At 43.2% G+C, this 25,742-nt stretch overlaps 1 protein-coding gene across 1 annotated transcript in view; it reads left to right on the top strand.

The window, feature by feature from the left end:
- The window catches only part of LOC145392966 (uncharacterized), a 92,331-nt gene that overhangs the window by 53,614 nt on the left and 12,975 nt on the right, over nt 1-25,742 (top strand). Inside the window, exons 2-3 of the mRNA XM_080267260.1 lie at nt 15,843-16,020; nt 17,840-18,024. Coding sequence (XP_080123386.1) covers nt 15,843-16,020; nt 17,840-18,024 — 363 coding nt within the window. The remainder of the gene's footprint in view (nt 1-15,842; nt 16,021-17,839; nt 18,025-25,742) is intronic.

Here is a 25,742-nt window from a genome sequence, read left to right as displayed (position 1 = left end):
TTCTCGAGTATTATATTGGTTACCATTATCAGTTTTGTGTTACCTGGGTAATCGACATAATTTATCCCTTTGTCACTGCATGATAGTATTGTGATCCCTACCCTGACGTAGGGAAGCAAGGCGTGGACCTTGTTAGAGGAGAACAAGTCAAGAGTGAGAGCAGTGGAAATGAGTTACCTGAGAGGAGCATATGAAGTGACATGGAGGGATAGGTTGACGAATGAAGAAGTGAAAGAATTTTGTAAGGTGGATGTAGATGTGATTGAGAAAATTAGGAGAAATACACTGAGGTGGTTTGGACATGTGGAGAGAATGGAGAATGAAAGACTAAGAGGGTGTATGTACGTGAAGTGGAGCGAGGGAGAGGGAGGGGGAGACCGAGGATGAGGTGGAGGGATGGAGTTGAGAGGTATAAGAGGGAGGGGGTAATGAGTTGGGGGGAGAGCAGGCAAATGGTGGGTGACAGCGACTTGGAGGCGTTTTGTATGCGGCCACCCTTTGCGGGATTAGGGCGTCGGGCTATAGATAGCTAGATAGATAGTATGGCACAGCTTTCCCCTAGCAGAATAAGATGCCGGTACCACTTTCTTCAGGTTGGAACTGAGGGTCGTGCAATCCCATTATCTTTGTGAATTGGCGAGAGAGGAGAGAATCTGGTCGTTAGTTTAGCAGCATACATATTCCAGTGTCTAGGGTTGTTCTAAGTGTGTTATAAGATTAACCATGCGTACTCATAGCCCGACCACACCATACGTAACGTACCCTAGCAACCCAGCTTAACTGGTAAGTAGAGGCCTCTTGACGGAATTAGGTAGGACTCAGTTATCGTTAGAAAACATGCTTTATCTTCAGGACCCAGAGTAATCGGAAATTTTGTTAGGGGAATTAAACTAACAGGAAACAATAATCATCGCGTAGGGAGAAAAATAGAAAACTACAATACTACCAAGAAGTAAAATATACTCTGTGGAAAAGCTTCTGGTGATGATGCAAGAATCGTCCGAAAACAGTGAGAACAGAATGAACAAGACGTCGTGGTAGTGAGAAGGGTTTCAAAAAGTAGTCGAGTGACAGGCGGGTGGCGGCGGCGGTGGCGCTGTGGCCTGGGGCGGTGTGGTTGAAAGGGGGGGGGGGTTGACTCCTGCCCTGCCACCCATCCCACGCGCTGCAAGTTACCTGGTACCTGCACTCATTAATTGCATCTCTCTCTCTCTCTCTCTCTCTCTCTCTCTCTCTCTCTCTCTCTCTCTCTCTCTCTCTCTCTCTCTCTCTCTCTCTCTCTCTCTCTCTCTCTTCCTCCTGTATATTATTATTATTATTATTATTGACAGAATCGTTCAAATTGATGTTTGCTGGTGATGTATTATTTGTCAGTAGCGAACAGCGTCTTAGCAAGCCTGTGCAGAATCTTGTGAATGAGACAGTCTGAGAGTAAGCGAAGAGTGAAATGATTGTTGTGTTGGTGAATGGAGAGAAACTAGACGTGGCGGAAGAATTTAAATGTGTAGGCGCACAGACAGGTAAGAGAAGCAGGGTAAATGTGTGAAGGAAGTGGGAAGGCGCGTGGCGCAGGGAAGTAAGTTGGCTGTTGCTATGGATTTGTTACAGAAGATGGAGTTTGCAAGAGGACTACGTGAAGGTGAAACGATGCCTACATTATGGTGTGGGTGTGAGAATGGCATGGCACGAGTATCAAAAACTAAGGAGAATAGTAGGACTGAGATTGTTATTAGATTGAATAAGAAACGTACCGTAACCATTCATTACAATAAGTGCAACGAAAGGAATCTTTGTTTTGGAGGATAGAAAAGTGTGTGCTTAGATACTATGACCACAGAGGAATTGGGTGTGTGGAAGAGGGTGAAAACCTTGGAAGGTCAAGAAAAGGGTCGGTGGATAATACAAGTAAATCAGTAAACAGACGAGGAATTGATTTTGAGGAAGCAAATGGAATCGACGGTGGATAGAAATGGTTGAAATGCATTCGGAGGGCAGTTTAACATAAGAAAGAGTTACGGGCATTTTGGTTTTATTAATTTTTTTTAACTTGGTCGAGGAAATGACTGTCACATAGATGTAATGAAGTCCAATTTTGTGTGAAGAGTTGTGCGGGATGGAGCCGAGAATGATTAGTGACTGGGTGGCTCTTTTGTCTCATTAGGCGCTCTGCTTAATTCTTCATCTTTATACTCTCCTGTTCCTGTAACCCTCCCACCCAGTACTGGTATATTGCGGTACTGGGAGAGAAGGTTGATGAATAGGTGATGTGTATACGGTTTGTGGCTTATACGGTATATGTGTAGTCGTAGGATATGAGATTGTGTATATCGGTGTGCTTGCAATTGGTATGTATGTGGCGTACTCTGTGTGCATGTAGGTATGTGTATATCTTTGTTTATTAGGTTTAGTATTTGTTTATCTGTTTGTGTGGGCTGAGTGTACCGGCTGTGTTAATGTTTGTGTGTGTGTGTGTGTGTGTGTGTGTGTGTGTGTGTGTGTGTGTGTGTGTGTGTGTGTGTGTGTGTGTGTGTGACCGTCCTTGGTGCGTGCTAGGCTGATGAGCTGGACTAGAAGGTCACGTGGTTCACAGCAGATCAGACTGCCCCTCCCTCACCCCTCTCCGGTCCTCCCCCTCCAGGCCCTCACTCCCATCCCCTCTCCCTTGCCCATCTCGACCATCCCGTTCTGTGTCCCTCCCACCACCTCCCTCGCTGGCGGGTCCTGTATCCCCTCTCCGCCCTATCCCCTCCCCTCCCCCTCTGTCCCCTTCCCCTCGCACCCTCTCCTCTCTTCATACTTTCCCACCCCTCCCCACGCCCAGCCACAGACCTTGTTGCTACGTGGTGGAGAGGGGGAGAAGATGCCTGCAAGGGAAGGGGACGGGGTAGGTAAGGGAGAGAGAGTGCATGGAAGGATACTACTAGGAGAAGGGTAGGGGAGGGACGAGGAGGAGGAAATAGTGCCAGGAGGGGTAGGGGAGGGAAAGGATACTGCTAAGAGGAGGGTAGAGGAAGGAAAGAGGAGGGGACTGATAGTGCAAGAAAGGGTATGGGAAGAGGGAGGGGAGTACAAATGAATGCTAGCAGCAGCAGAGCTATTGGTTCTTTCGAGGCTGTTTATTACATAGGAAACTGTGACCACAGTATCTGTTAAACGTTTTGTGTATGAACATAGCAAACAATAAGGCTTCCCTACTCACCAGTCCCCTTTGCCGAAGCCGGCAGAAACACTAAAAAGGACCACCATGCGGCATAATAAAGCTGTCTTATGGAAATTTCATAGGATAGGACGAAAGGCATATTGTAATCTCAATCTGTAAGGGCAAAGTAGAGAACATTTATGTTCATAACGATGTTGCGCTGTTGCTGTATCCTCCATGATCTGAATAGCAGGAAAACAATTGTCAGAGTTTATATTATTTAGCCATGAGCGCGTCTGGACTTATTCAAACTGCCACGCTGCAAGGTAATTTGTTCCAAGTTTACAGCCATGTTGAAGAAATGGTTTGCTGTGTATGACGAAACGATAATCACTACCAGTGTTATAGCCATTCATTCAGTGTAATTAGACTTTTTTTTAATGAAAGAAAGAAGGAACCAAAGGCCAGGAGCCCGCAGGATTTCTCCCTTCAAGAAAAAACAAAGACAAGGTAACAAGGAACCAAATTCAAGATCCGTTCATTCGAGATACCTGGACACACTGCGTTTGAAAGACTGGAGATCATAATTTGCAGCAGGAAATACAGACAGAGTGAGACGTTTCCAGAATTTTTCTGTTGCATGAAAGACTGGGAGTAGTGAATTGTGAAGTATCGGTACTTGTTAACTGCCATAGTATAATGTCCTTTGAATATTTGGCACACGTTGATCAGGTCTGGAAGAGGGAGGTAGTGGTAGGAGGTTAAGAGAGAGGGGAAGGGGGATGTATAATGTTAGGAGAGGATGGAGAGATAGCGCTAGCAGGGATGTATAGTGTTGGGAGGTGGAGGGGGAGGGGAGCAGAGGTCGAACGATGCTAGAGAAAAAATGGAGGATGCCGGAAAGGAGGGGGGAGGAGGGATAGGGGTAGAGGGGGAGGGAAGACGGCGGAAGGGGAAGGGGGAGAGAGGATAGAGATAGGAGGAGAGAGAGGTCGAGATAGTGGTAAAGGAATGGATGACGTAGGGAAAGGGGAGAAAAGGGAAGGGTGGTACGAGGTGGGGGAAAGAGCGGAAGTTGTGGGGGGGAGAGGAACAGAGGTAATGGAAAGAACATCGTCAACGAGAGAGAGAGAGAGAGAGAGAGATTCCTGATTAGCGGATAGTCCAGGGGTCGTATTAAACAGACGTGAGCCCCACTGTACGATAAACAAGTTTTCATAATCGTTACCTCTTATCACAGATCGTTTTGTTTCATTTTCTTCGCTTGCTGTACCCTCTGGTTCAGTTGTGAAGTGTTTGGTAGGTGTGTGGGTGAAGACGAGCCTAATATACAAATAATCTTACGCGCCACATAAGCCTGTAAGAGCTTGTAAATACGGACCCAGACCATTAAAGGCAGCAGACCAACCGACAGTACTTCCCTGGTAGCATTTTATTTTATATAAAATCCTGCTGTCACTTTGTTTTCAGCACCGACTGAATCCCTTCAGTCCGAGTACGTATTTTAAATTTCATTCTTGCTACATCGTGACAATTTTAAATATCTTAGGCAACACCTCTTGTAGCCAAGGGGGTCAGCAAGAGCAACATTTAACCCCTTTAGTTTAAAACGCCCAAGCTAAGTAGAGTGTAGTAATATGGTAATGGAAAGAGGAAACAAAGATCTAATCCCCAAATTTCGAAGTCTCTCGTAATCTAGACAAAATCTGCTGTAGTCCGTAGATAGTAATAATGAAGTAAAGTATATAGGTGTGTGTCAGCAGGCAAGAGATTTGTTGTTGATCAAACTCAGTCCGTGTGACTGAGCACACCCATCAACCACAGGCAAGCAACCGCCCCTGCAGGCCGTCCCTCTTAGTAAACCGATGTTCCCTTGCGATTGACAGCACCTCGCGTGGAAAAGTGTGGAGGTTTGGTTCCTGGGTGGTTGCTGCACTTGTCTCCACCCAATCAAAGGGGGCACAATAGTAGGCTCCACCACCTCATGAATTGGTTATATGGTCACCACCCAGAGTTGTGAATGGTTTCCCTGGTTACAGAAAACCATTAGGCTTGTCACTTATTGTACAGTCACCTGCAGTGGAAAGAAGAGTAATAAAAAGTGACAGGAGGAAGAGGTAGAAGTAGAAAGAGAGGAGGATAGACAAAAGTTGCATGATAAAGGTGATAGAAGTAGGCAGCACTATATCAAGTAGGTTGATGATGGTCGCCCCCACGAGAGTACAGGAGTACGAGTATACTGCTATAATGTGTTCACTTTTTCTCACTGCCCGTGTTTTGATACCGGGAGTGTGTAGTGGTATTTTATATTGTTTATGGGGTGTTTTCATTCGTTTGTTTTGTTGGGTGTTATATTAGTCGGTTGCTTTGTGTGTGTGTGTGTGTGTGTGTGTGTGTGTGTGTGTGTGTGTGTGTGTGTGTGTGTGTGTCAGCAAGGTGGAAGGTAAGGTGAAAGTAAAGAGGAAGGAGGCAGAGAAAGGGAGAGGGATGAGGGGAGAGATGGAAGAAAAGAGAAAGGTCAGACAAATGAGGCGAGGTGGTGGAAAGGTTGCAAAAAGTGGTTGGGGAAAGGCAGGAGGAGAGAGAGGAAGGAGAGGGTGAATGGAAGAGGTGGAGTGGAATGAAAAAGGACACTTTGATGAAAGGTGAAAGGAGAGGAAGGTGAAGGAAAGATAGAGGGAGAGGAGGGGACGGCACGGGGTCAGGCATGAACATGAATCGACAGGCACCCATGTTATGATTTAATGTCTCGATCGATCCACACACACACACACACACACACACACACACACACACACACACACACACACACACACACACACACTAAGACTTCAAAGTATTTCCTGTTAACGGTGCCAGATACTGCTTACGTTTTTTTCAAAAAACAAGTCTGCGTACGAAATCTACGGGTTGCACGCATCATATTATCCTCTTCTGTTTGATCAGCAAATTGAATTATTGGTTAACTCCAATAAATTAGTTCCCTGCCGTTGTTTACCATATTCTTGTCTCTCCTGTCTTTACCCAATTTTGTTGAGATATGATAATGTTGGAAGTGCATCCCACAAAGAAAATGATCATGTAAATATAACCTTATTGTAAGATTGAACATAGCATCTCTGTAGGACTCTCGATAATATTTGGAATTAGTGCTTGCCCACAGATATTTGCAGGGCTAACTAATAGCCTTCCCATCACAGAATGTTCGCAGATGCCAGTATCTTTGTTTCCTAATCGTAATTTAGCCCACAATGACCAGTTTTGACCAAAAAATAGAAAATATTTTCGCATACTCCCTGTCATGATTTGCGACAATTTCGTCCCGTCGCGTAGCATGCGATCGCCAAAATTTTTGTTTATTTTTCGGGCATTCCTTGGACTTACTTCGACCTAATGCAAAACGATGTAGGTATTTAGTCATCATGAAACGGTTTCTGTTCAGTTATTTTCTACATATAAGAAGCAGTGGACATGTATGAGTTAGGGTTTAAGTCTTGCCTCGTATAAGGTTTGCCGAAGAAAAGTTCCGTAGAACCAGGCACAGACCTCATCGCACACGTCCCTCGCATGGTCGGCGACGACGACGCTTCTCACACTGTTTCCATTGAATTTGTCCGTCTCGCTTGTGTCCAGTAAAGGTCACTGGAGAATGAGATCGCCGACTCGGTAGAAAAGCAGCAGCGACGTATACAAACAGACGGAATCGTTCAGGGACCCTGTCTATCTGTCTGTTGGACGCCTTAATCCTGTAAAGGGTGGCCATTTGACTTTGAGTTATTTGTTTTACGGGAGGAGCACCAACCCACCACCAACCCACTTGCTGACATGAAGCGAGCACGTATGGTTTAGTTATATGGTTACCACCCAGCGTTATAAATGATTTCTTGGCTTACAGGAAACCATTTGGCTTGTCACTCAATGTAAAGCCACCTGTAAAGGAAAGAAATTCAATAAGAAGTGACAGGAAAGATGGGAGAAGTAGGAAGAGAAGAGGGCAGGCACAGAAAAAGAATGATAAAGGCTAAGGAAGAAGTAGACAGCACTACATCAAGTGAGTAGATGATGGTCGCCACCCCCTACGGCTTTTTCAGAGTTTCTAGAAGCAGTGTTGGTGCTGAAGATATTGTGTTGCACAGAGGTACTACTCTCCTGGGTTGTGTTCGCCTCACTTGGTGCATCTGGAAGCCTAGTCCCGAAAATGTGAACACACGATTATTTTATCGGCATCATTAGTTTTCATCAGTGTATGAAGTATTTACTCTTTAAGGCTTACATGGTTATTAATATTTAAAAATATTATTAAGTATTCTATGATAGGTTACATCTTCAGTGCCAAAACACGAAATAGAGTTGGTCACACTGTTCTGTACAGTACCTCGTATGATGTTTTATAATAGGTTACGTCTTCATAGCTAAAACCACTGACTGAGCCTTATAGTATGGAGGGGCTGTCTCGGGTAGCACCTCGTAATTTGTGTGTCCGCTGCCAGGGCGGCGCTGGTGTAGTGGCTGCCATGTTACACCACGCCTGATGCCCGCGTTTTTTTTTTTTTTTTTTTTTTTTTTTTTTTTTTTTTACTGAGCCGCTCAGTGGGTTTTTGAAAGCACCCGATGACTCCGGAAAATATAGTGCCATGGTCCACTGTGCAGCTTACGGATGCAAAAATGGGCACAGGAATTCATCGAAGAGAGATGGCATTACATTTCGCAAGTAAGAAATATATCTTGTTGCTAATTCTATAAGATTACTGCCCACTGGGGAGGGGCGGAAAGATTCTTCTCCAGTAGGCCTATCCCTGCATGAATGAGGTGACTAAAGAGTGCCCATTTATCTCCAGGCTTTCTCTCCATGTCTGGTCTTTATTGATTTGGACATTGGGTTTCATGGCATGGATAGTCCAAGGACTTCCCACATCATTTCAACATCATTACTTCGACGTAAAACAGCTTCAGCGTCACTATCATTTCAACGTTAATACCACACTATCTTTTCCTTTTCCGTCATTATCTTTCTCTGCCTTTGTGCCATAAAGGGTAAGTTCTGCACTGCGTCATGCTATGGCGTTGTTCTATTCTCATTGGCTGAATGTACCACATATAATTCGTTTCCTCGACAGACCTCATACTGAGTACCGTGTGATACCCCTTACGTGACATCATTGTGTGTTATATTCATGTTAATAGATAGTAATTTACTCAGCTTATGACAGTGCACTAGTAGAGCATGGTGTCGTTAATGGAGGTTGTATGTAACCTCTACAGTACAGCAATAATAATAATAATAATAATAATAATAATAATGTAATCTCTGCAGTAGAAGTAGTATTGGCAGTAGTAGTAATAATAATAGTAATAATAATAATAATAATCCGTCCATCCATCCATCATCCAACCCTGTGTTGCCCAATGAGGAACGTAGGGGCCCAGGGCTAGGCAAGTTGGTCCTGACATTTAAGGTGAGTGACCAGCCTCACTTATCCCTGAGTGGCATTACGTGAGCAGTAAGTTCCAACCACCCCTTGGATAAAAACCTACACAGGCTGAATCCGATTGGAGCGCCTTAATTACTCACTAAACCACCAGGTGCCATAATTTGGTTATATGGTTACCACCCAGCGAAGTAAATGGTTTCCTGGTGTACAGGAAACCATTTCGCTTAGCACTCAGTATAGAGTCATCCATAGGCAGAAGGAAGAGGAAAGAATGAAGGAAAGACAGAAGAGGAAGGGAGGGAGGAAAGGGCAAACACCCTAAGCAGCACTACACCGAGTGAGTGGATGGTGAGCGACCCCACCTACCACAATAATAATAATAATAATAATAATGTTCGTCAGGATATACCGAGAAAACTATAAAATCACCGGATTGAAGTAGGTATCCGTATTGTCTCGTCAATTTTTTTTTTCTAGTTTGTTGATTGCCATCGTAGTTTCATTTCTCTCTCTCACAGGGCTTTACTCTCAGGTCACTAGGTTGGTTCTCCCTTCGTCTCATTCATTACTCCACACTTCCTCCTCTTCCCTTCCTACTCTCTCCTTACACTTCCTCCTCTTCCCTTCCTACTCTCTCCTTACACTTCCTCCTCTTCCCTTCCTACTCTCTCCTTACACTTCCTCCTCTTCCCTTCCTACTCTCTCCTTACACTTCCTCCTCTTCCCTTCCTACTCTCTCCTTACACTTCCTCCTCTTCCCTTCCTACTCTCTCCTTACACTTCCTCCTCTTCCCTTCCTACTCTCTCCTTACACTTCCTCCTCTTCCCTTCCTACTCTCTCCTTACACTTCCTCCTCTTCCCTTCCTACTCTCTCCTTACACTTCCTCCTCTTCCCTTCCTACTCTCTCCTTACACTTCCTCCTCTTCTCTTCCTACTCTCTCCTAACACTTCCTCCTCTTCCCTTCCTACTCTCTCCTTACACTTCCTCCTCTTCCCTTCCTACTCTCTCCTTACACTTCCTCCTCTTCCCTTCCTACTCTCTCCTTACACTTCCTCCTCTTCCCTTCCTACCCTCTCCTTTCCTTTCCCTCCGTGTTTCTTTCATGTCCCCTCATTTCCCTCCACCTTCAGTTTTCCCCCTCCATCTCTTCCCTCTTTGCCCCCGCTACCTCATCCACCCTCACGCTCCATACCTCCTCCCTCACTTCCTTCATACCTCCTCCCTCTCCTGTCACATCTCTCTTCCTTCATACATCCTCCCTTCTTCCTTCAGTCAGCCCGCTTCTCCTCTCTCACCCCTTCAGACCCCTCCTCTGAACTCTTTTCTCTTTCCTATTTTGCTTAATTACTCTTAGCCCCCCCCCCTTTCCTTAGCCTTTCTTACCTCTTCATTCCCTTCCCTTTCCTCCGCTTTCCCCTCCCCCTCCCTCCCCTTTCTCCCTCTTTTCGCCCCTCCTCCCCTCCCCTTCGCTCCTCTTCCCCTCCCCTTCCCCTCCCCTTCGTCTCTCTCCCCTCCCCTTCGCCTAGCTTCCCCTCCCCTTTTCCCTTCTTCCCCTCCCCTTCGCCTAGCTTCCCCTTCCCTTTTCCCTTCTTCCCCTCCCCTCCCCCTTCTCCTCTCTCCCTTCGCCCTTCTCCTCTCTCCCCTCGCCCTTCTCCTCTCCCTCTTCTCATCTCTCCCCTTCCCCTTCGCCTCTCCCCCCTCCCCTTCGCCTCTCTCCCCTCCCCTTCGCCTTTCTCCCCTCCCTTTCGCCTCTCTCCCCTCCCCTTCGCCTCTCTCCCCTCCCCTTCGCCCCTCTTCCCTTCCCCTTCTCCCCTCTTCCCTTCCCCTTCTCCCCTCTTCCGCTCCTTTTAACCCTTCTTCCCCTCCCCTTCGCTTCTCTTCCCCTCCCCTTCGCTTCTCTTCCCCTCCCCTTCGTCTCACTCCCCTCCCCTTCACCTCTCTCCCCTCCCCTTCTCCCCTCTTCCCCTCCCCTTCACCTCTCTCCCCTCCCCTTCTCCCCTCTTCCCCTCCCCTTCACCTCTCTCCCTTTCCCTTCGCCTCTCTCCCCTCCCCTTCTCCCCTCTTCCTCTCCCCTTCGCCTCTCTCCCCTCCCCTTCGCCCCTCACCCCCCCCCCCTCCCACAGTTTCCCATTGATTTCCGCGTAACGGTTTCCTGTTTCAGGTTTCCACCAAAACTCTGCCTCTGCCCGTCAACCTCCCCCCACCCCCCCCACCCTCTCTCTCTCTCTCTCTCTCTCTCTCTCTCTCCCTTAACCACGAGCTTATTTCTCCACCAGCACCGGTACCATATCCGAGTAGTAGGAGGAGGAACTATTATTTTTGACATCATGGGTACGTCCTTGTACTGCCCTGTTGCCTAGAAATGACCTACATGATACAGTACGTCATCATGTCAGTGGGGTTAACCTCTCCCACACCTTCCTCACACTCTCTCCACACCCTCTTTTCCACACTCCTGTTTGTCTCCAACATTCACCCTTCCTTTGTTACTTTTTTCCTATCTTCCCTTTCTCCCACACTTAATCTTTCGCCCATTCCCCACTCTATTCTCAATCTTCCACAGTTTCTTCTTCCTCTCTCCTACGCCCTCCTCAGTGCTCCTTTCTCATAAACTTTCATACATGCTCCTTTCTCTTACATCCTTTCCCATACTCCTTTCTCTTACCCCCTTTTCCATACTTCTCTTGCACCCTCTTCCATACTCCTCTTACACCCTCTTCCATACTCCTTTCTCTTACACCCTCTTCCATACTCCTTTCTCTAACACCTTCTTCCATACTCCTTTCTCTAACACCGTCTTCCATACTTCATTCTCTTACACCATCTTCCATACTCCTTCTCTTACACCTTCTTCCATACTTCTTTCTCTTACACCATCTTCCATACTTCATTCTCTTACACCATCGTCCATACTCCATTCTCTTACACCATCTTCCATATCGTACCCTTTTCACCAACTCCCCACCCCCTACCTACACACACACACACACACACACACACACACACAAGTAAAAAGCAAAATGATGATTTCTACCAAGAACTGGTTGAAGTGGAGACTCACAATAGACTGGTTGAACGTGTACACAAACTAGAAATGGCTTTCAAAAATGAAATTGATGAAATAAAGAAGCAAATGCACTTGCAAAAGGAAGAGATAGAAAAACTAGGAAGGGAGGCCAATAAGAAAGACACAACCATCAGTGAACTAACAGTGGAATTGAGTACGCTTAGGAAGAAAGTGAGTGAAATGGGAAGTACAGTAGTCAATCACGAGAGTGTTATGGAAGAGTTAAAAAATGACACAGAGACAATTAGACAAGCAAGCAGTCTTATGGACCAGAGCAGTGATATTGAGGAGAAGATAACACAGGTGAATGAAGCTGTGCAAAGCTACAAAAATGATGTAGAAACCACGTATGCTGAAATGGTGAAAGTAAAGAAAGACTTAGAAACAAGGGTGGAGGAAAAAAGCATTAAAAAGGAAGTGAAAAGAATAATCCAAAACAATCCAAAGTTAGTCAGAGATTCAGTAGAAATAAATAAATCAATAGTAATCACTGGTATAGAAGAGGAAGAAATTAAAAACAAGATCACTAGAGACAAAAAGGAGATGGCAAATGTAATGAGCTTACTGAAAGAAGTATCAGAGGAATTCTGTAGTAAAGACATAGAGGAACACAAAAGGTTAGGGAAATACGAGAAAAGCAAGACAAGACCTCTAAAGGTGACTTTCCAGAGTGTAAACACTGTGGAAGAGATACTAAAAAATGCAAAGAATCTTATGGAAAAAGAGGAGTTCAAAAATGTATGGATAAAAAGATGCCTAACACAAGAGGAACTGGAATTACTGAAAGAGAAAAGGGAGGAAGCAAAAACAAAAAATAAGGGAAGATCAGAAGAGGACAAGAAGAAATTTTTTTACAAAGTAATAGGATTGCAGGTACGAAAGTGGTACCCAAACAGGATGGAAGAAAAAGGAGGAAGTTAGTAGAACCATGTCATGACAAGTATATAAACAAGATGATAAAGTTGATGTACTCAAATGTGGATGGAATGGTATCTAAATTACTAGAGATGAATGATTATGTCAGAGAAAATGAACCACAAATAATATGCCTAACTGAGACAAAATTAACACCGAGGATATCCAATGACATACTAAACTTAGAGGAATACAATATATGGAGAAGAGACAGAAATTAAAAAAAAGGAGGAGGAAGTATAATATTAACTAAGAAAAATCTAAAAGTCAAGGAAATAAACCTAGATATACCATCACAAGTAGAACTGATTGCAGTAGAGATCGACACATCTGAAGGTAAAGTAATTGTAGCCAATTTGTATATGCCACCCAGATCAAACACATGGGAAAGAGACGAATATGAGGACCTGGCAGAGAGTACAATTCAGAGTATAAGATCCTTGCTACATAAAATGGAAGAGAAATCAGAAAGAATTATACTAACTGGGGACTTCAATACAAATATAAATTGGAATACTCTAGATATAAATAGCCAAGAAAGCTGTTGGGACCAAAAGCTCCTGGATCTCGTACAAGAGTTTTTCTTAACGAAACATGTGAGGGAAACCACTAGAAAAAGAGGACTTGATGTACCTTCAGTGCTAGATCTAATATTTACTAGGCAAGAAAATGACATTGACAGTTTAATATATCACCCTCCACTCGGCAAAAGCGATCATGCAGTACTAAATTATAACTTCAGGATAGCATATGACATAGTAAACAGCAATGACAGTTACAAAAAGAGCCTAAACTATAAAAAGGGAAATTATCAAGACCTAAAGAAGTATTTCTTAGAAGTTGATTGGGAAAATGAGCTTAGAGGACAAGATTTAAATGCTGTATATAAAAATTTTTGTGAATTTTATGAAATAGGAGTCCAGAAGTACATCCCACAGCACAAAGAAGCAGATAAGAAAATACAAATGGTTCAATACAGAATGTAAAAAGTCAAAAGAAGAAGAGATTTGTTGTGGAATAGATACAGAAGACACAATAGTGAAAGGGCGTATAATAATTACAAACAGGCAAGAAACGACTATACAAGAATAAGGAGGGAAGCCCAAAAACAGTTTGAGGAGGATATAATAAATAAAAGTAGTGATCAACCAAAGCTGTTTTACAGCTATATCAGAAGCAAAACCAAAGTAAAAGATATAATACAATCCATTACGGACAAGGGAATCACTTATACACAAGAGAAAGATATTTGTGAAGCACTAAATAAGAATTTCCAATTAGTTTTTACAGAAGAAAAAAATTTTGAGAGGGACTATGTGGAACACGCATGTCCACACATACTACCAGATATACAAATAGCAGAAAAGTAATACAGGAGGAGTTAAGTAGATTAGACAGAGGAAAAGCAAGTGGTCCTGATGAAATTTCATGTTGGGTGTTACGAGAATGTGCAAAGGAGTTAAGTAAACCATTATTTTTAATTTTCAAGAAATCCTTGAGTCAAGGGAAACTACATGATATTTAGAAAAAAGCAAATATAGTCCCCTTATTCAAGAAAGGAAATAGACAAAATCCTCTCAACTACCGACCAGTATCACTGACCAGTGTTGTAAGCAAGGTATTAGAAAAACTTATAAGAAAAGCTTGGGTAAATCATCTAGAAGAACACAGTATGATAACAGAAAGACAGTTTGGTTTCAGAAAAGGAAAATCATGTGTTACTAATCTGTTGAGCTACTATGACAGAGTAACAAACACAATACAGGAAAGGGAAGGATGAGTGGACAGTATCTATTTAGATTTCAAGAAAGCTTTTGACACAGTACCACACCAAAGACTTTTATGGAAGCTGTACCATCAAGGAGGAATTCGAGGCAAACTGTTTTGTTGGATGCAAGACTTTCTCATAAAAAGAGAAATGAGGACAGTACTAAGAGGAAACTACTCATCATGGAAAGAAGTGACTAGTGGAGTACCACAGGGTTCAGTGCTGGCACCAATCATGTTTTTAGTGTACATAAATGATATAAACAGTAACACTGGAAATGAGAGCTATCTGAATATGTTTGCAGATGATGCAAAAATACAAAGGAGAATTACTAGCACAGACTTTTGTAGGGAGCTACAAGAAGAATTAAATAAACTTCATGAATGGAGTAGTACATGGCAAATGGAATTCAATGTGGACAAGTGTCATGTAATCAAGTTTGGTAAAAGTGGAAAAAGACCTGATTGGGATTATAAGTTAGGAAATAAAACCCTATACACATCAGAAAGAGAGAAAGACCTAGGTGTGATTATCAATAACAGACTATCTCCGGCTGACCACATCAGCGAGAAGGTACGGAACATGTATACACTGCTTGCAAATATGAGAATAGCATTCACATACATAAATGAAGACATGCTAAGAAGGATAATAACATCATTCATTAGACCAACCCTGGAATATGCATCAATAGTCTGGAGTCCTCATCTCAAAAAGCATATAGACAAGATTGAAGAAGTTCAAAGGGCCGCTACAAGATGGATACCAAGCTTAAGGGACCTAAGCTACGAAGAAAGACTAAATAAACTGAATCTACCAACACTACAGGAGAGAAGGAAAAGAGGTGACATGATAATGCTATATAGGTGCATATCAGGAAAGGAGAAAATAGACATAAATGATTACTTAACATATGGAGAAGCATCAGCAAGAGGACACTGCAAAAAACTGCATAAGAAGAGAGGTGATAAAGACGTAAGGAAATTCAGTTTCCCAAACAGAGCAATTGATCAATGGAATGCACTACCGAATGAAATAGAGTGTGCCAAAACAATTCACAAATTTAAGGATATGTACGATAAATATGGTTTAAGACACGGGACAGTACGAGCTTGACTCATTCCTGTAAAGATACAATTAGGTAAGAACACATATTCATCTGTCTCACACACCTCCCTTTCCATTTTCCTTCACACACTCATACTTTTTTCTGAGTCTGCTGTGCTCCACATTCCTCACTCCTTTCTTCCATACCCTCCCCAAAACTTCCATTTTTTCTCTCATCCTCATATTCCATTCTTTCACACCCTTTTAATCCCACACCTTTCACAATCAGTTTTCTTTCCTGTATTCCCTCCACAGTGCTTTCTGCCTTTTCATCCATCCACACCAGTGTTCATTAATCCTCAGCTGTTGCACACTCTTCCCTATTCACATTATTCTTGGGCAATATTCCCTTCATGTTTGGCAGTGGCTACCCCTGAACTAAACCTGTGTGTGTTTGTGTACTTGTTACAGGCGAGGCACGGTGCCACTGCAACCTGCCACGGTGTGTGACGCAGGGGTACATGTGTAAGAGTACCATGGGTGCTTGCTTCACCCGCAACACACCTGCACCCACCCATGCCTACACCCATGCCCGCAACCTCTACCACCGCTGGGCACCCATGCACGGTTGTGTTGAGCTCCTGCCTGAGTGAGTGTCATTTGATTAGTTTGTTTTTTCCTGTTGGAACTAGGCCACTCCAGTAACTTGAATACTAAGTCATAGTTGTATTAAATGTGACGAGCCTTAATCATGAGGCAGGAATGAGTCTCCTTGGTTACTAGACGAATTGACCCTCCAGTCTGGCTATACTGTACTTCATTTTAGGAGTTAGGTGGCTTTGTCAGATCAGAATGTGCTGTAGTAGTGTCTTGTTCCTCGTCTTGTTTTTACTGGTTGTGTAGCGGTTAGAAAGACAGTGCACATGGTGATTTGACTGTCTAAGAAACATTTGTGATGCCACTGGTGAGTAGACTGTTCACATATCCGTAAATGCTCTGAATTCCACAAGCCAGGCTTTAAGTTGTTATATCTCACAGAAGTACAGTAGTATGGGACTGGATTTATTATTATTTTTATTGCATTTGTTCCAATGATTAAACACTATTTGCCAAGTTTGACCTTTCCATTCAGAAGAAAACATTATTTACTAACTACTTTTTGAATGAAAAAGTAGAACTGTAAGCTTGCACTTGGAGACTCTGTGGTGTGTGTGTTGCCGTTGACTCACCATTTTGATTTTCATATTTACATTTTTCTTTTTTAATAATAATAATAATTAATAATAATAATAATATGGAGATGCATATACACTTGTTTGTATGACTGTCCTTCATTTGTATGAGCTGCATGTATAAAGGGGAAAAATATATCATTGATTTTGCTTGTGAGGGATAACCAGGATTTCATATTCTTGAATGATGAGAGAATAGATTTGGGGCCCATTTCGCTGGGCATTCTGTTTGATAGTTCTACTCATGTGCTGTCTGTTTATTGATCACCGGATCCTACCTCATCTCATCTTTTAGCTGGGAATATTAGAGTTAGGGATGAAGATGACTTTGGTAGGATATAGGACTGTATTTTAAGTGGCACAAAAGGTGTCATAGCATCTCTCCCTTTGTGATTTATTGTGCATTATTATATCTTAATATTCACTTGTATGCCATTCATGTAGTTTAGATATTGACAGTGTAGTTTGCATCAGTAACATCTATCTATCTACTGCCAGACACCTTAATCCCATAAGGGGTGGCAGCAAACAAATCGCCTCCATGTAATCCTGTCCCCTGCCATTTCATTGTCCTCCCCCCAGCCACACACCCCCTCTCTCATATACCTCTCCACTTCATCCCTCCATCTCATCCACGGCCTCCTCCTCCCTCTCACATATCCTCTCCTCGTCAGTCTCTCACTCTTCATCCTCTCTGCATGGCCAAACCACCTCAATGTATTTCTCTTAATGCTTTCTATCGCATCCACATCACAACACTCCGTCACTTCCGCATTTGCCAGTCTGTCTTTCCGTGTAACTGCACATGCTCCTCTCAGATAACTCATTGCACTGCTCTCACTCTTGACTTGTGTCCTTCAAAACAAGGTCCAAGCTTCACTTCCATACGTTAGTTACAATACTATCGTGCAGTGACTTTTTTTTTACTTCCATGCTCACTTCCATCTTTCTTATCACTGCCTTCAAAGAACCAGCAATCATTCTTCCTTGTACTCTTTCAAGCACTTTATCCTCTAAACTTCCATCCTTACTCACCACACTACCCAAGTACGGTACTTAAATACACTCCATTTTCCATTTCCTCATCATCCAACCTTACTGTGCATTCAGTGACTTAATCATTAACCTACAAGAGAATATTGACATGTAATATACAGAAGAGTTTGCTGTGGAAAAGATGTTACGGTATGTTCAAAGTTCTGGCACACAGTAGTGAGCAGTTTGGTGCATCATCAGGAACCGTCAAGGAGAGTGTGTGAAGAAGGCTGGGGTGATGCAGGTGGTGGGGGAGAATGGTGAAGGTGGCACCACTGCACCCACCCCACCAGAGCCTGACCCGGACCTCACCTGCTGCAGCCAGGACATGTGCAACTACCGTGACATTGATGTTTACATACAGGTGGATGGCAGCAACTTCCACAGTCAGACAGGTATGGGAAAACTAATGTTGTTCAGTTTACATTACTTAGTGCAGTATGATACAAAATATTTTGTGAAAAGTTCCATACCATGCAGTAATTTGACTTGCTGTAGATGCCAGAATAATGCTTAAAGGTTTTGTAACATTGTACTGTATAGTACAGAACAGTTTTTTGTATGAAGTGGAGCAGAGAGTTTGAAGGTTTTGAACGCTTAGTGATTGATAGTTGCCCCATTTTGCTAAGTTCTGTACCCTGTTGATCATTGTACTGCACATGTATGCATGCACTTTCTTATTCCTGAGTTTTGGTCACCCTTCTGTATGCAGAAGTGGGAAATAGCACTGGTTTACCAAAAATTTGAGGCAAGCATGAAATTAGGTGTTCTAACCTAATTTTGGGGTGCTGATTTCAGATTTGAAATCCATTTTCACTCATCACCTCTAGTTTTTGAGATATACATGTATACATGTATGTACATGTATACATATAGGCCTAGACCCAAAATATTCACCAAAAATCCATTTACCATCCTATTTTCTTGGAACTTGGTTTAAAACGCGTGCCACAAAAAGCTCAAACATGTCAAGCACTACACGCAGAAGGACTGGGGGTCTAGGAGCACTTTCGTGCCTGGGAAACACAGTGCCCAAGAAAATCCTCTGGTGGACATGAACAAGATGCTTCTTCCCCCTCTTCATATCAAGCTTGGCCTTATGAAGAATTTCATGAAGGCCATGGACACGGATGGCGCTGCATTCCAACACCTGTGCACTCTGTTCCCAGCTCTCAGTTCTGCTAAGCTCAAGGAGGGCATCTTCATCGGACCTCAGATTCGGGAGGTGCTGAAGGATGAGGTATTCGAGGGGAAGCTCAACTTGAAGGAATTGAGAGCATGGGAAGCATTTAAGGTAGTCTGCCATGGCTTCCTTGGTAACACACGGGCACTAGATTATCAAGAGCGTGTCGAGAAGTTGTTGCAGGCTTATCAGGATATGGGGTGCCGAATGTCTCTCAAGATTCACTTTCTCCACTCCCACCTCAACTTCTTCCACCAGAACCTCGGAGCAGTAAGTGACGAACATGGGGAAAGGTTCCACCAAGATATTACTAAGATGGAGAGCAACTACCAAAGCAAGTGGAACCCCAGCATGATGGGGGACTTCTGCTGGATGCTCCTGCGTGACGTCCCGGAGGCAGAGTATACCAGATCGTCCAAAAAAAACTCACTTCTGACTGTCTGTATTACTATGGTGTGTATATATGCTTATATCCAAGTATTGGTAATTTTTAGTTCTGTCAGTGTTCTGTGTCTGTTTTGTTTCGTTCTGTAATATGCCATTTTAATATATGAAATAAACTCATTATATTATAAATGTATGCATTATAATAAAAAAAGGGATATGTGAAAGCAAAAAAAACTAAAGGTGACAGAGCAAAACTGTTTAGAAATTTGAATTAAGCATATCAAAATTAGTCAAAAATACCTATTCACATGCTTGCCTCAGTTTTTTTTTTTTTTTTTTTTTTTTTTTTTTTTTTTTTTAAACCAGTGTAGTTAGGGTGATTATGTTATTTGTATTGTTTATAAAGGCTCCAACATGTTTGCATGCGTCTGCCTTGGTTACGTAGCGGCAGCTTTCAAGCTGCATGATTTACGGCAGCCTCCCTACTCAGTCTCATATCTCTGAGGCCATGTTGTGACCTTGTCCCATGTCTTTTTTCAGTCTGCCTCTCACAGACGTACCCTTGACGGTCACACTTCTGACATTCTGCACCCAGTTGTCATCCTTCATCCTATCAACATATCCAAACCATCTCAATCTACCGCTCCTCATCATAACACCAATACATTCCAATATCATCCTTCCTCTCAACCCTTCAGTTGTAATCCTAGCTCCCCCAGGCCTTGCATTCAAGGACACACTACACATCCATCAAATCATTGCTATTTCTGTATGTTTGAGCCTACAAAATTAATATCCTCTTCCTGTGCTGCCCAGGTCTCAGTACTGTACGGTATTATTACACTCCAACACATGCCACATACGAAGATCCTTCAGCACAAAGGGAAAGCTCTCTCAGTGTTAGGAGAAGCAACAGCTCCTTGAACTTCCTCCAACCACTCCTTACCATAGTTACAGAGGTAGCTTCAGCCCCACCTCCAGCATATAACATGTCACCCTAATAACAAAACTCTTCCACACACTCAAGAGACTCCAGCAAGATCAGTCCTTTCACATCTGACAATCTCGACATGATCTCTGTCTGACACACTGCACACACAAGGTCAGAATTAGTTCATAGTCTTCCTGTAATACCAGTACATCTCTCTTGCACCCATTTACCACAAACACTGCATGAGATAGTGCTACTTCCCCCACCCTTGTGGAAACTGCACATGGCCATACTCCCTCTGCAGTGACAGTACTGTACTGCCACCAGCCCTAGATAATCATCATATCAGTTTTATCCACATTTATTCTCAAACCCTTGTGCCCCATTCTGTTTCTCCATTTCCTAAATTTTTCCTCCACCTCCCTTTCATTCTGGAGCTCCCGTTTCATCAACCCTCAGGACTAGTTCCTGACCATCCCCCTTTGCTGAACTTTTTCAGTGTTTCAGTAACACAAAGAGTAGGCCAGCATGCTCTCCAATACAAGTTTCTTTAACAATCAACACCAAACTACTTGCACAGTATACACTACACCTCTTTTTTCAAAATTTAAAAAAAAATAAAAAAGTAAAATGGCGCTCTACAACAATGCCTCGGAGTCTCCGGGGGCGGAGGGGGACCATAAATGCCCCACCATCTGCCCCTCTCCCGGTGACAACTCTTTGAGCTGCCTTGATCCAATGTCTGACTCACTTCTTCTTCATTTCTGCAACATTTGCGGCCATTCCTCTAACTTTCTGTCTGTCGAACACCACCTCTCCTCCTCTAAACCTCACCTTCTCTTCCTTACCGAGACTCGGCTGTCTGAGGCAACTGACAGCAGACCCTTTCTTTATCCTCCTACTTTCACTATACAGTACTCATTTCAAAGCCAAAGATGGTTGTTGCGTATATGTACACAACGACCTATCTTGCTCTTGTATTCTTGAACTTGATTCTTCTGGATTCTCTACAGTCTGGCTTTGGCTCTCCTGTCATTATCTGACTAAATACATCTGCGTTGTTTACTTATCTCCTAATTCTACAGACAATCAAAAATTCTTTGACTATCTTACTTCTACGATTTCTCCTTTCTCTGAAATCTCCATTCTAGGAGATTTCAGTGTTCACCACCACTTTTGGTTCTCCTCGCCTTTCACTGATGCACCTGGTGAACAAGCCTTCATCTTTTCTATCCTTAATGACCTACAACAGCTTGTACAGCACCCTACCTGTATCCCTGACCGCCTTGGAGAGAGCTCCAACATACTTGACTTCTTCCTTACAACTAATCCTTCTGCTTACACTGTTAATCTTTTCTCTCCGTTGGGCTCCTCCAATCATAACCTTGTTACTTTAGCTTGTCCTGTCACTCCGGTACAGCCTGCGGACCCTCCAAAGAAACATCATCTGTGGCGCTTTGGAGCTGCGGATTGGGAGGCCCTCAGGCAGTACTTCTTTTATTTTCCCTGGAATTATTATTGCTTCCATGGCCAGGAGCCATCTGAGTGTGCCTTGCGCATTACAGAGGTTATTCTCTTGGGGATGGAAGCATACATTACTTTCTCATATTCTTTAACTAATGCAAGAAAGCCATGGTTTAATCACACTTGTTCTAATGCTGTCCACAACAAGGAGAGGGCCTATAAAAGGTACCGGAGCCAACTCACCCTAGAATCACATCTTTTTTTATGTGTCTGCCCGGAATCTTGCTAAGTCCGTTCTTCACTCTGCAAAAAATAATTTCATCCGTACTAAATGCTGTCCTGTCTCCAACTCTACTAAATGCTGTCCTGTCTCCAACTCGAATTCATCCCACTCCTTCTGGCATCGTGCCAAAAACGTTTCACAACTTTACCTCATCATCCTTCCCTCCTCTTTTCTGCTCTGATGGCTCTGTAGCCATTTCTTCTACTGATAAAGCCGATCTCTTCGCTCAGACTTACTCCTTCTATTCCACCATAGACAATTACGGTGCTGTTCCTCCCTTGCTTTCCCCCTCTGACTTCCTCATGGCTGACGTTAAAATTTCTTCAGTTGATGTATTTTCTGCTATCACTGGCCTCAGTACTAAAAAGGCATATGGGCCAGATGGAGTTCCTCTTGTTGTCCTCAAGAACTGTGCTTCTGTGCTTACATGCTGCCTAGGTAAACTCTTTCACCTTTGTCTTTCAACTTGTACGTCTTCTTCTTTCTGGAAGTTTGCTCTCATTCAGCTTGTCTCAAAGAAGGGTGACCATTCCCAACCTTCTAACTATCGTCCAATTGCTTTAACATCCTGTCTCAAAAGTTTTCGAGTCTATTCTTAACAGAAAAGTTTTAAAGCATCTTTCCTATCACAACCTTCCTTCTGATCGTCAGTATGGGTTCCGTCAAGGACGTTCCACTGGCAATCTTCTCGCCTACCTTTCAGACTCCTGGTCATCCTCCTTTCGGGACGTTGGCAAAAGCTTTGCCATTATACTTGACATCTCAAAGGCTTTTGATCGAGTCTGGCATAAATCTTTAATTTCCAAACTGCAGTCTTATGGTTTCTATCCTTCTATCTGTGCCTTCATCTATAGCTTCCTTTCTGGTCTTTCTATAGCTGTTGTTGTAGACGGCCATCGTTCTTCTCCTAGATCTGTCAACAGTGGTGTTCCTCAGGGCTTTGTCCTATCACCAGCTCTCTTCCTTTTATTCATCAATGATCTTCTAAGCTGTACATCTAATCCTATCCACTCGTACACTGATGATTCCACCCTTCACCTTTCCATTCGGTTCCTGCAATGTCCATCTCAGCAGTTACTTCAACAAACAAGGGATGAGGCTATGGCACACCTGATGTCTGACTTGGCTCGTATCTCTGATTGGGGTAAAAATAATCTTGCTGTTTTTAATGCATCAAAGACTCAGTTTTTACACCCATCAACCAGTCAAAATCTTCCACAGGAGTACCCACTAATGTTTAATAATATCCAGCTCAGTCCTGCATCATCCTTGAACATGCTTGGGGTTTCATTCACACAGGACTTAAGCTATCTTGGAAAGATCATATTGCATCTCTTGTAAAATCTGCTTCCAAGAGGTAAGGTGTGCTAAGCCAACTTCATTCCTTTTTTACCCCTGCACAGTTGTTGACTTTATACATGGGTTTTATTCGCCCATTTAGAGTACAACTCTCGTGTGGGGAGGCTCCCCACATACAGCTTTTCTTAATAAGGTGGAGTCAACGGCTATTTGTCTCGTCAACTCTCCTCCTCTTACTGGCTCCCTTTAACCTTTGTCTCCTCGCCGCACTGTTGCTTCGTTATCTCTTCTTTCACTACTTCAGTGGTCACTGCTCCTCTGAACTGTCTGCTTGCATCCCTCCACCTCTACGGCGGGCGCGTAGCATCTGTCTAGCAACAAAGTCTCATCCCTTTGCTGTCCAACTTTCTAATGCAAGAGTTAACAATTACTCCCAGTCCTTCATTTATGCAACAGGTCAGCTCTGGAACTGTCTCCCTTTGTCTGTATTTCCTACTTCCTATGATCTCCAGTCTTTCAAACCCAGTGTGTCCAGGCATCTTGAAATGATCAGATCTTGAATTTGGCTCCCTTTTGTTTTTTTTGTTTTTTTTCTTGGAAGGGACATTCATTCTGGCTCAGCCTTTGGTTCCTTCTTCCTCGCATTAAAAAAAAAAAATCATATATCATCTCCCATGGAAGTCCATATCTGAAGTCATGTGAGATTAATGCAGATTATTAATATGAGGTCGGTCCGAAATGAAGTTAACTTTTTAAGTAGCGCACCAATTAGTCAGCATAGCGTGATCGTAGCAGTGAGTTTGAGCTGTTGTCTAACACTAGCTGCATCATGCCACATCACTAAGCCATTGAGGTACTGTATACGTGCTTGCAGATTTTCTTGTATCAACTTAAATACTGAAATCAGAAACCTTTCTTGGTGGATTTCAACTGGGGAGGGGCGGGGGAGAATATACAGGGGCCAAACCTGGAGAGTAGGGTGGCTGGGGGGGAATGATAACTACCTCGTGCTTTGCAAAAAATTAACGGACAAGGATCGACACTCTGTCTCTACGTCACACTGCTGCATCTTTTATCTCTTTTCTGTTGCTACTTCAATGGTCACTGCTCCTTTGAACTGTCGGCTTGCATCCCTACACCACTACGGCAGGCACGTAGCACCCGTCTAGCAACAAACTCTCATCCCATTTTTGTCCAACCCTCTAATGCAAGAGTTAACCATTACTCTTAATCCTTCATGTATGCAACAGGTCAGCTCTGGAACTGTCTCCCTCTGTCTGTATTTTCTACTGCCTATGTTCTCCAGTCTTTCAAACACAGCGTGTCCAGGCATCTCAAAATGAATGGATGTTGAATATGGCTCCATGTTAGAGTATCTTGTTTTTGTTTTTTCTTGGAGGGAACAGTTTGTGGGCTCCTGGCCTTTGGTTCCTTCTTCCTTGCATTTAAAAAAAAAATTGTCATGGTGCAGCATCCAGGTTTTGTTTGTCCATGCCCCAGGCGAGGAGGAGATGCAAGGGTGTGCAAGGGACAGCATGGTGGAATGATGAGGTGAAATGAGCTGTGGAGCAAAAGAAGAAGGCACATAGTGAATGGCTAGTGAGTAGAGGTAGGGGAGAAGATGAGAGAGAGAAGAGAGAGGTATATGTGAGCAGGAGAAGGGAGGTGAAGAGACTGGTGAAGGAGAGTAAGAAGAAAGTGGATGAAGAATTTGAGAGGAATCTGAGTGTGAAATGGAGGGAGAGTAAGAAATTGTTTTGGAAGGAAGTAAAGAAAGTAAGGCAGTGTGAAAAGTGAAATAGTAGCGGAATGAAAGATAGGAATTATAGATTGTTGGTGGAGAAGAGAGAGAAATTGAGGAGATGGAAGGAGCACTTTGAGGATTTGTTGAATGTAGAAAGTGAGAGCAGTGCGAGTATAAGTGGTTGGGGAATGGCTGGGAGAAGAAGAGATTAGAGAAGGGAGGAGGAGATCAGTAGGGCGGAAGTAGTGGAAGCAATGAAGAAGATAAAGATGGGAAAGGCCACAGGAATTGATGGAGTGTGTAGTGAAATGCTGAGGTATGGGGGTGAGATTGTTGTGGAGTGGATATGGAAGTTGTGTAGATTGGCATGGGAAGAGGGAAGGGTTCCAGAGGACTGGAAATCAGGTATAATTGTTCCTTTATACAAAGGAAAAGGGGAGAGAGAAGTATGTGTACAGGGAAGAATGATTAATGTGATACATGATGTTCGGGACCTTTCATATGAAAACAGACTTCATCCCATCCACTTCAGTACTGCACCTCAATTAAGGCTTCCCTGACTCTGCGCCTTTCTATTGAGAGCAAATTAGTCTTTTCAGTCATTTTTTATATGAAAGGTTCGGAACATCATGTATCATCTTTATTTTTCTTCTCTATACATTTTCTAATTTTCATATCCATTCTATAGTATGAACACCATACTTGCATTACATAGTATCAGATGGGGATAGCTAGTCCAGACAATTTATTTTTATTTTTTAGTTTTTTCTGAGATTTCTGTGGTCAAGGGTTCGCATTTCTGTGATATCGTGC

Source organism: Coenobita brevimanus, chromosome 23 (assembly GCF_032717465.1).
Source record: "Coenobita brevimanus isolate Jiangsu-jjx chromosome 23, ASM3271746v2, whole genome shotgun sequence".
NCBI lineage: Eukaryota > Metazoa > Arthropoda > Malacostraca > Decapoda > Coenobitidae > Coenobita > Coenobita brevimanus.
This window is presented reverse-complemented; position numbering and strand designations above follow the sequence as displayed.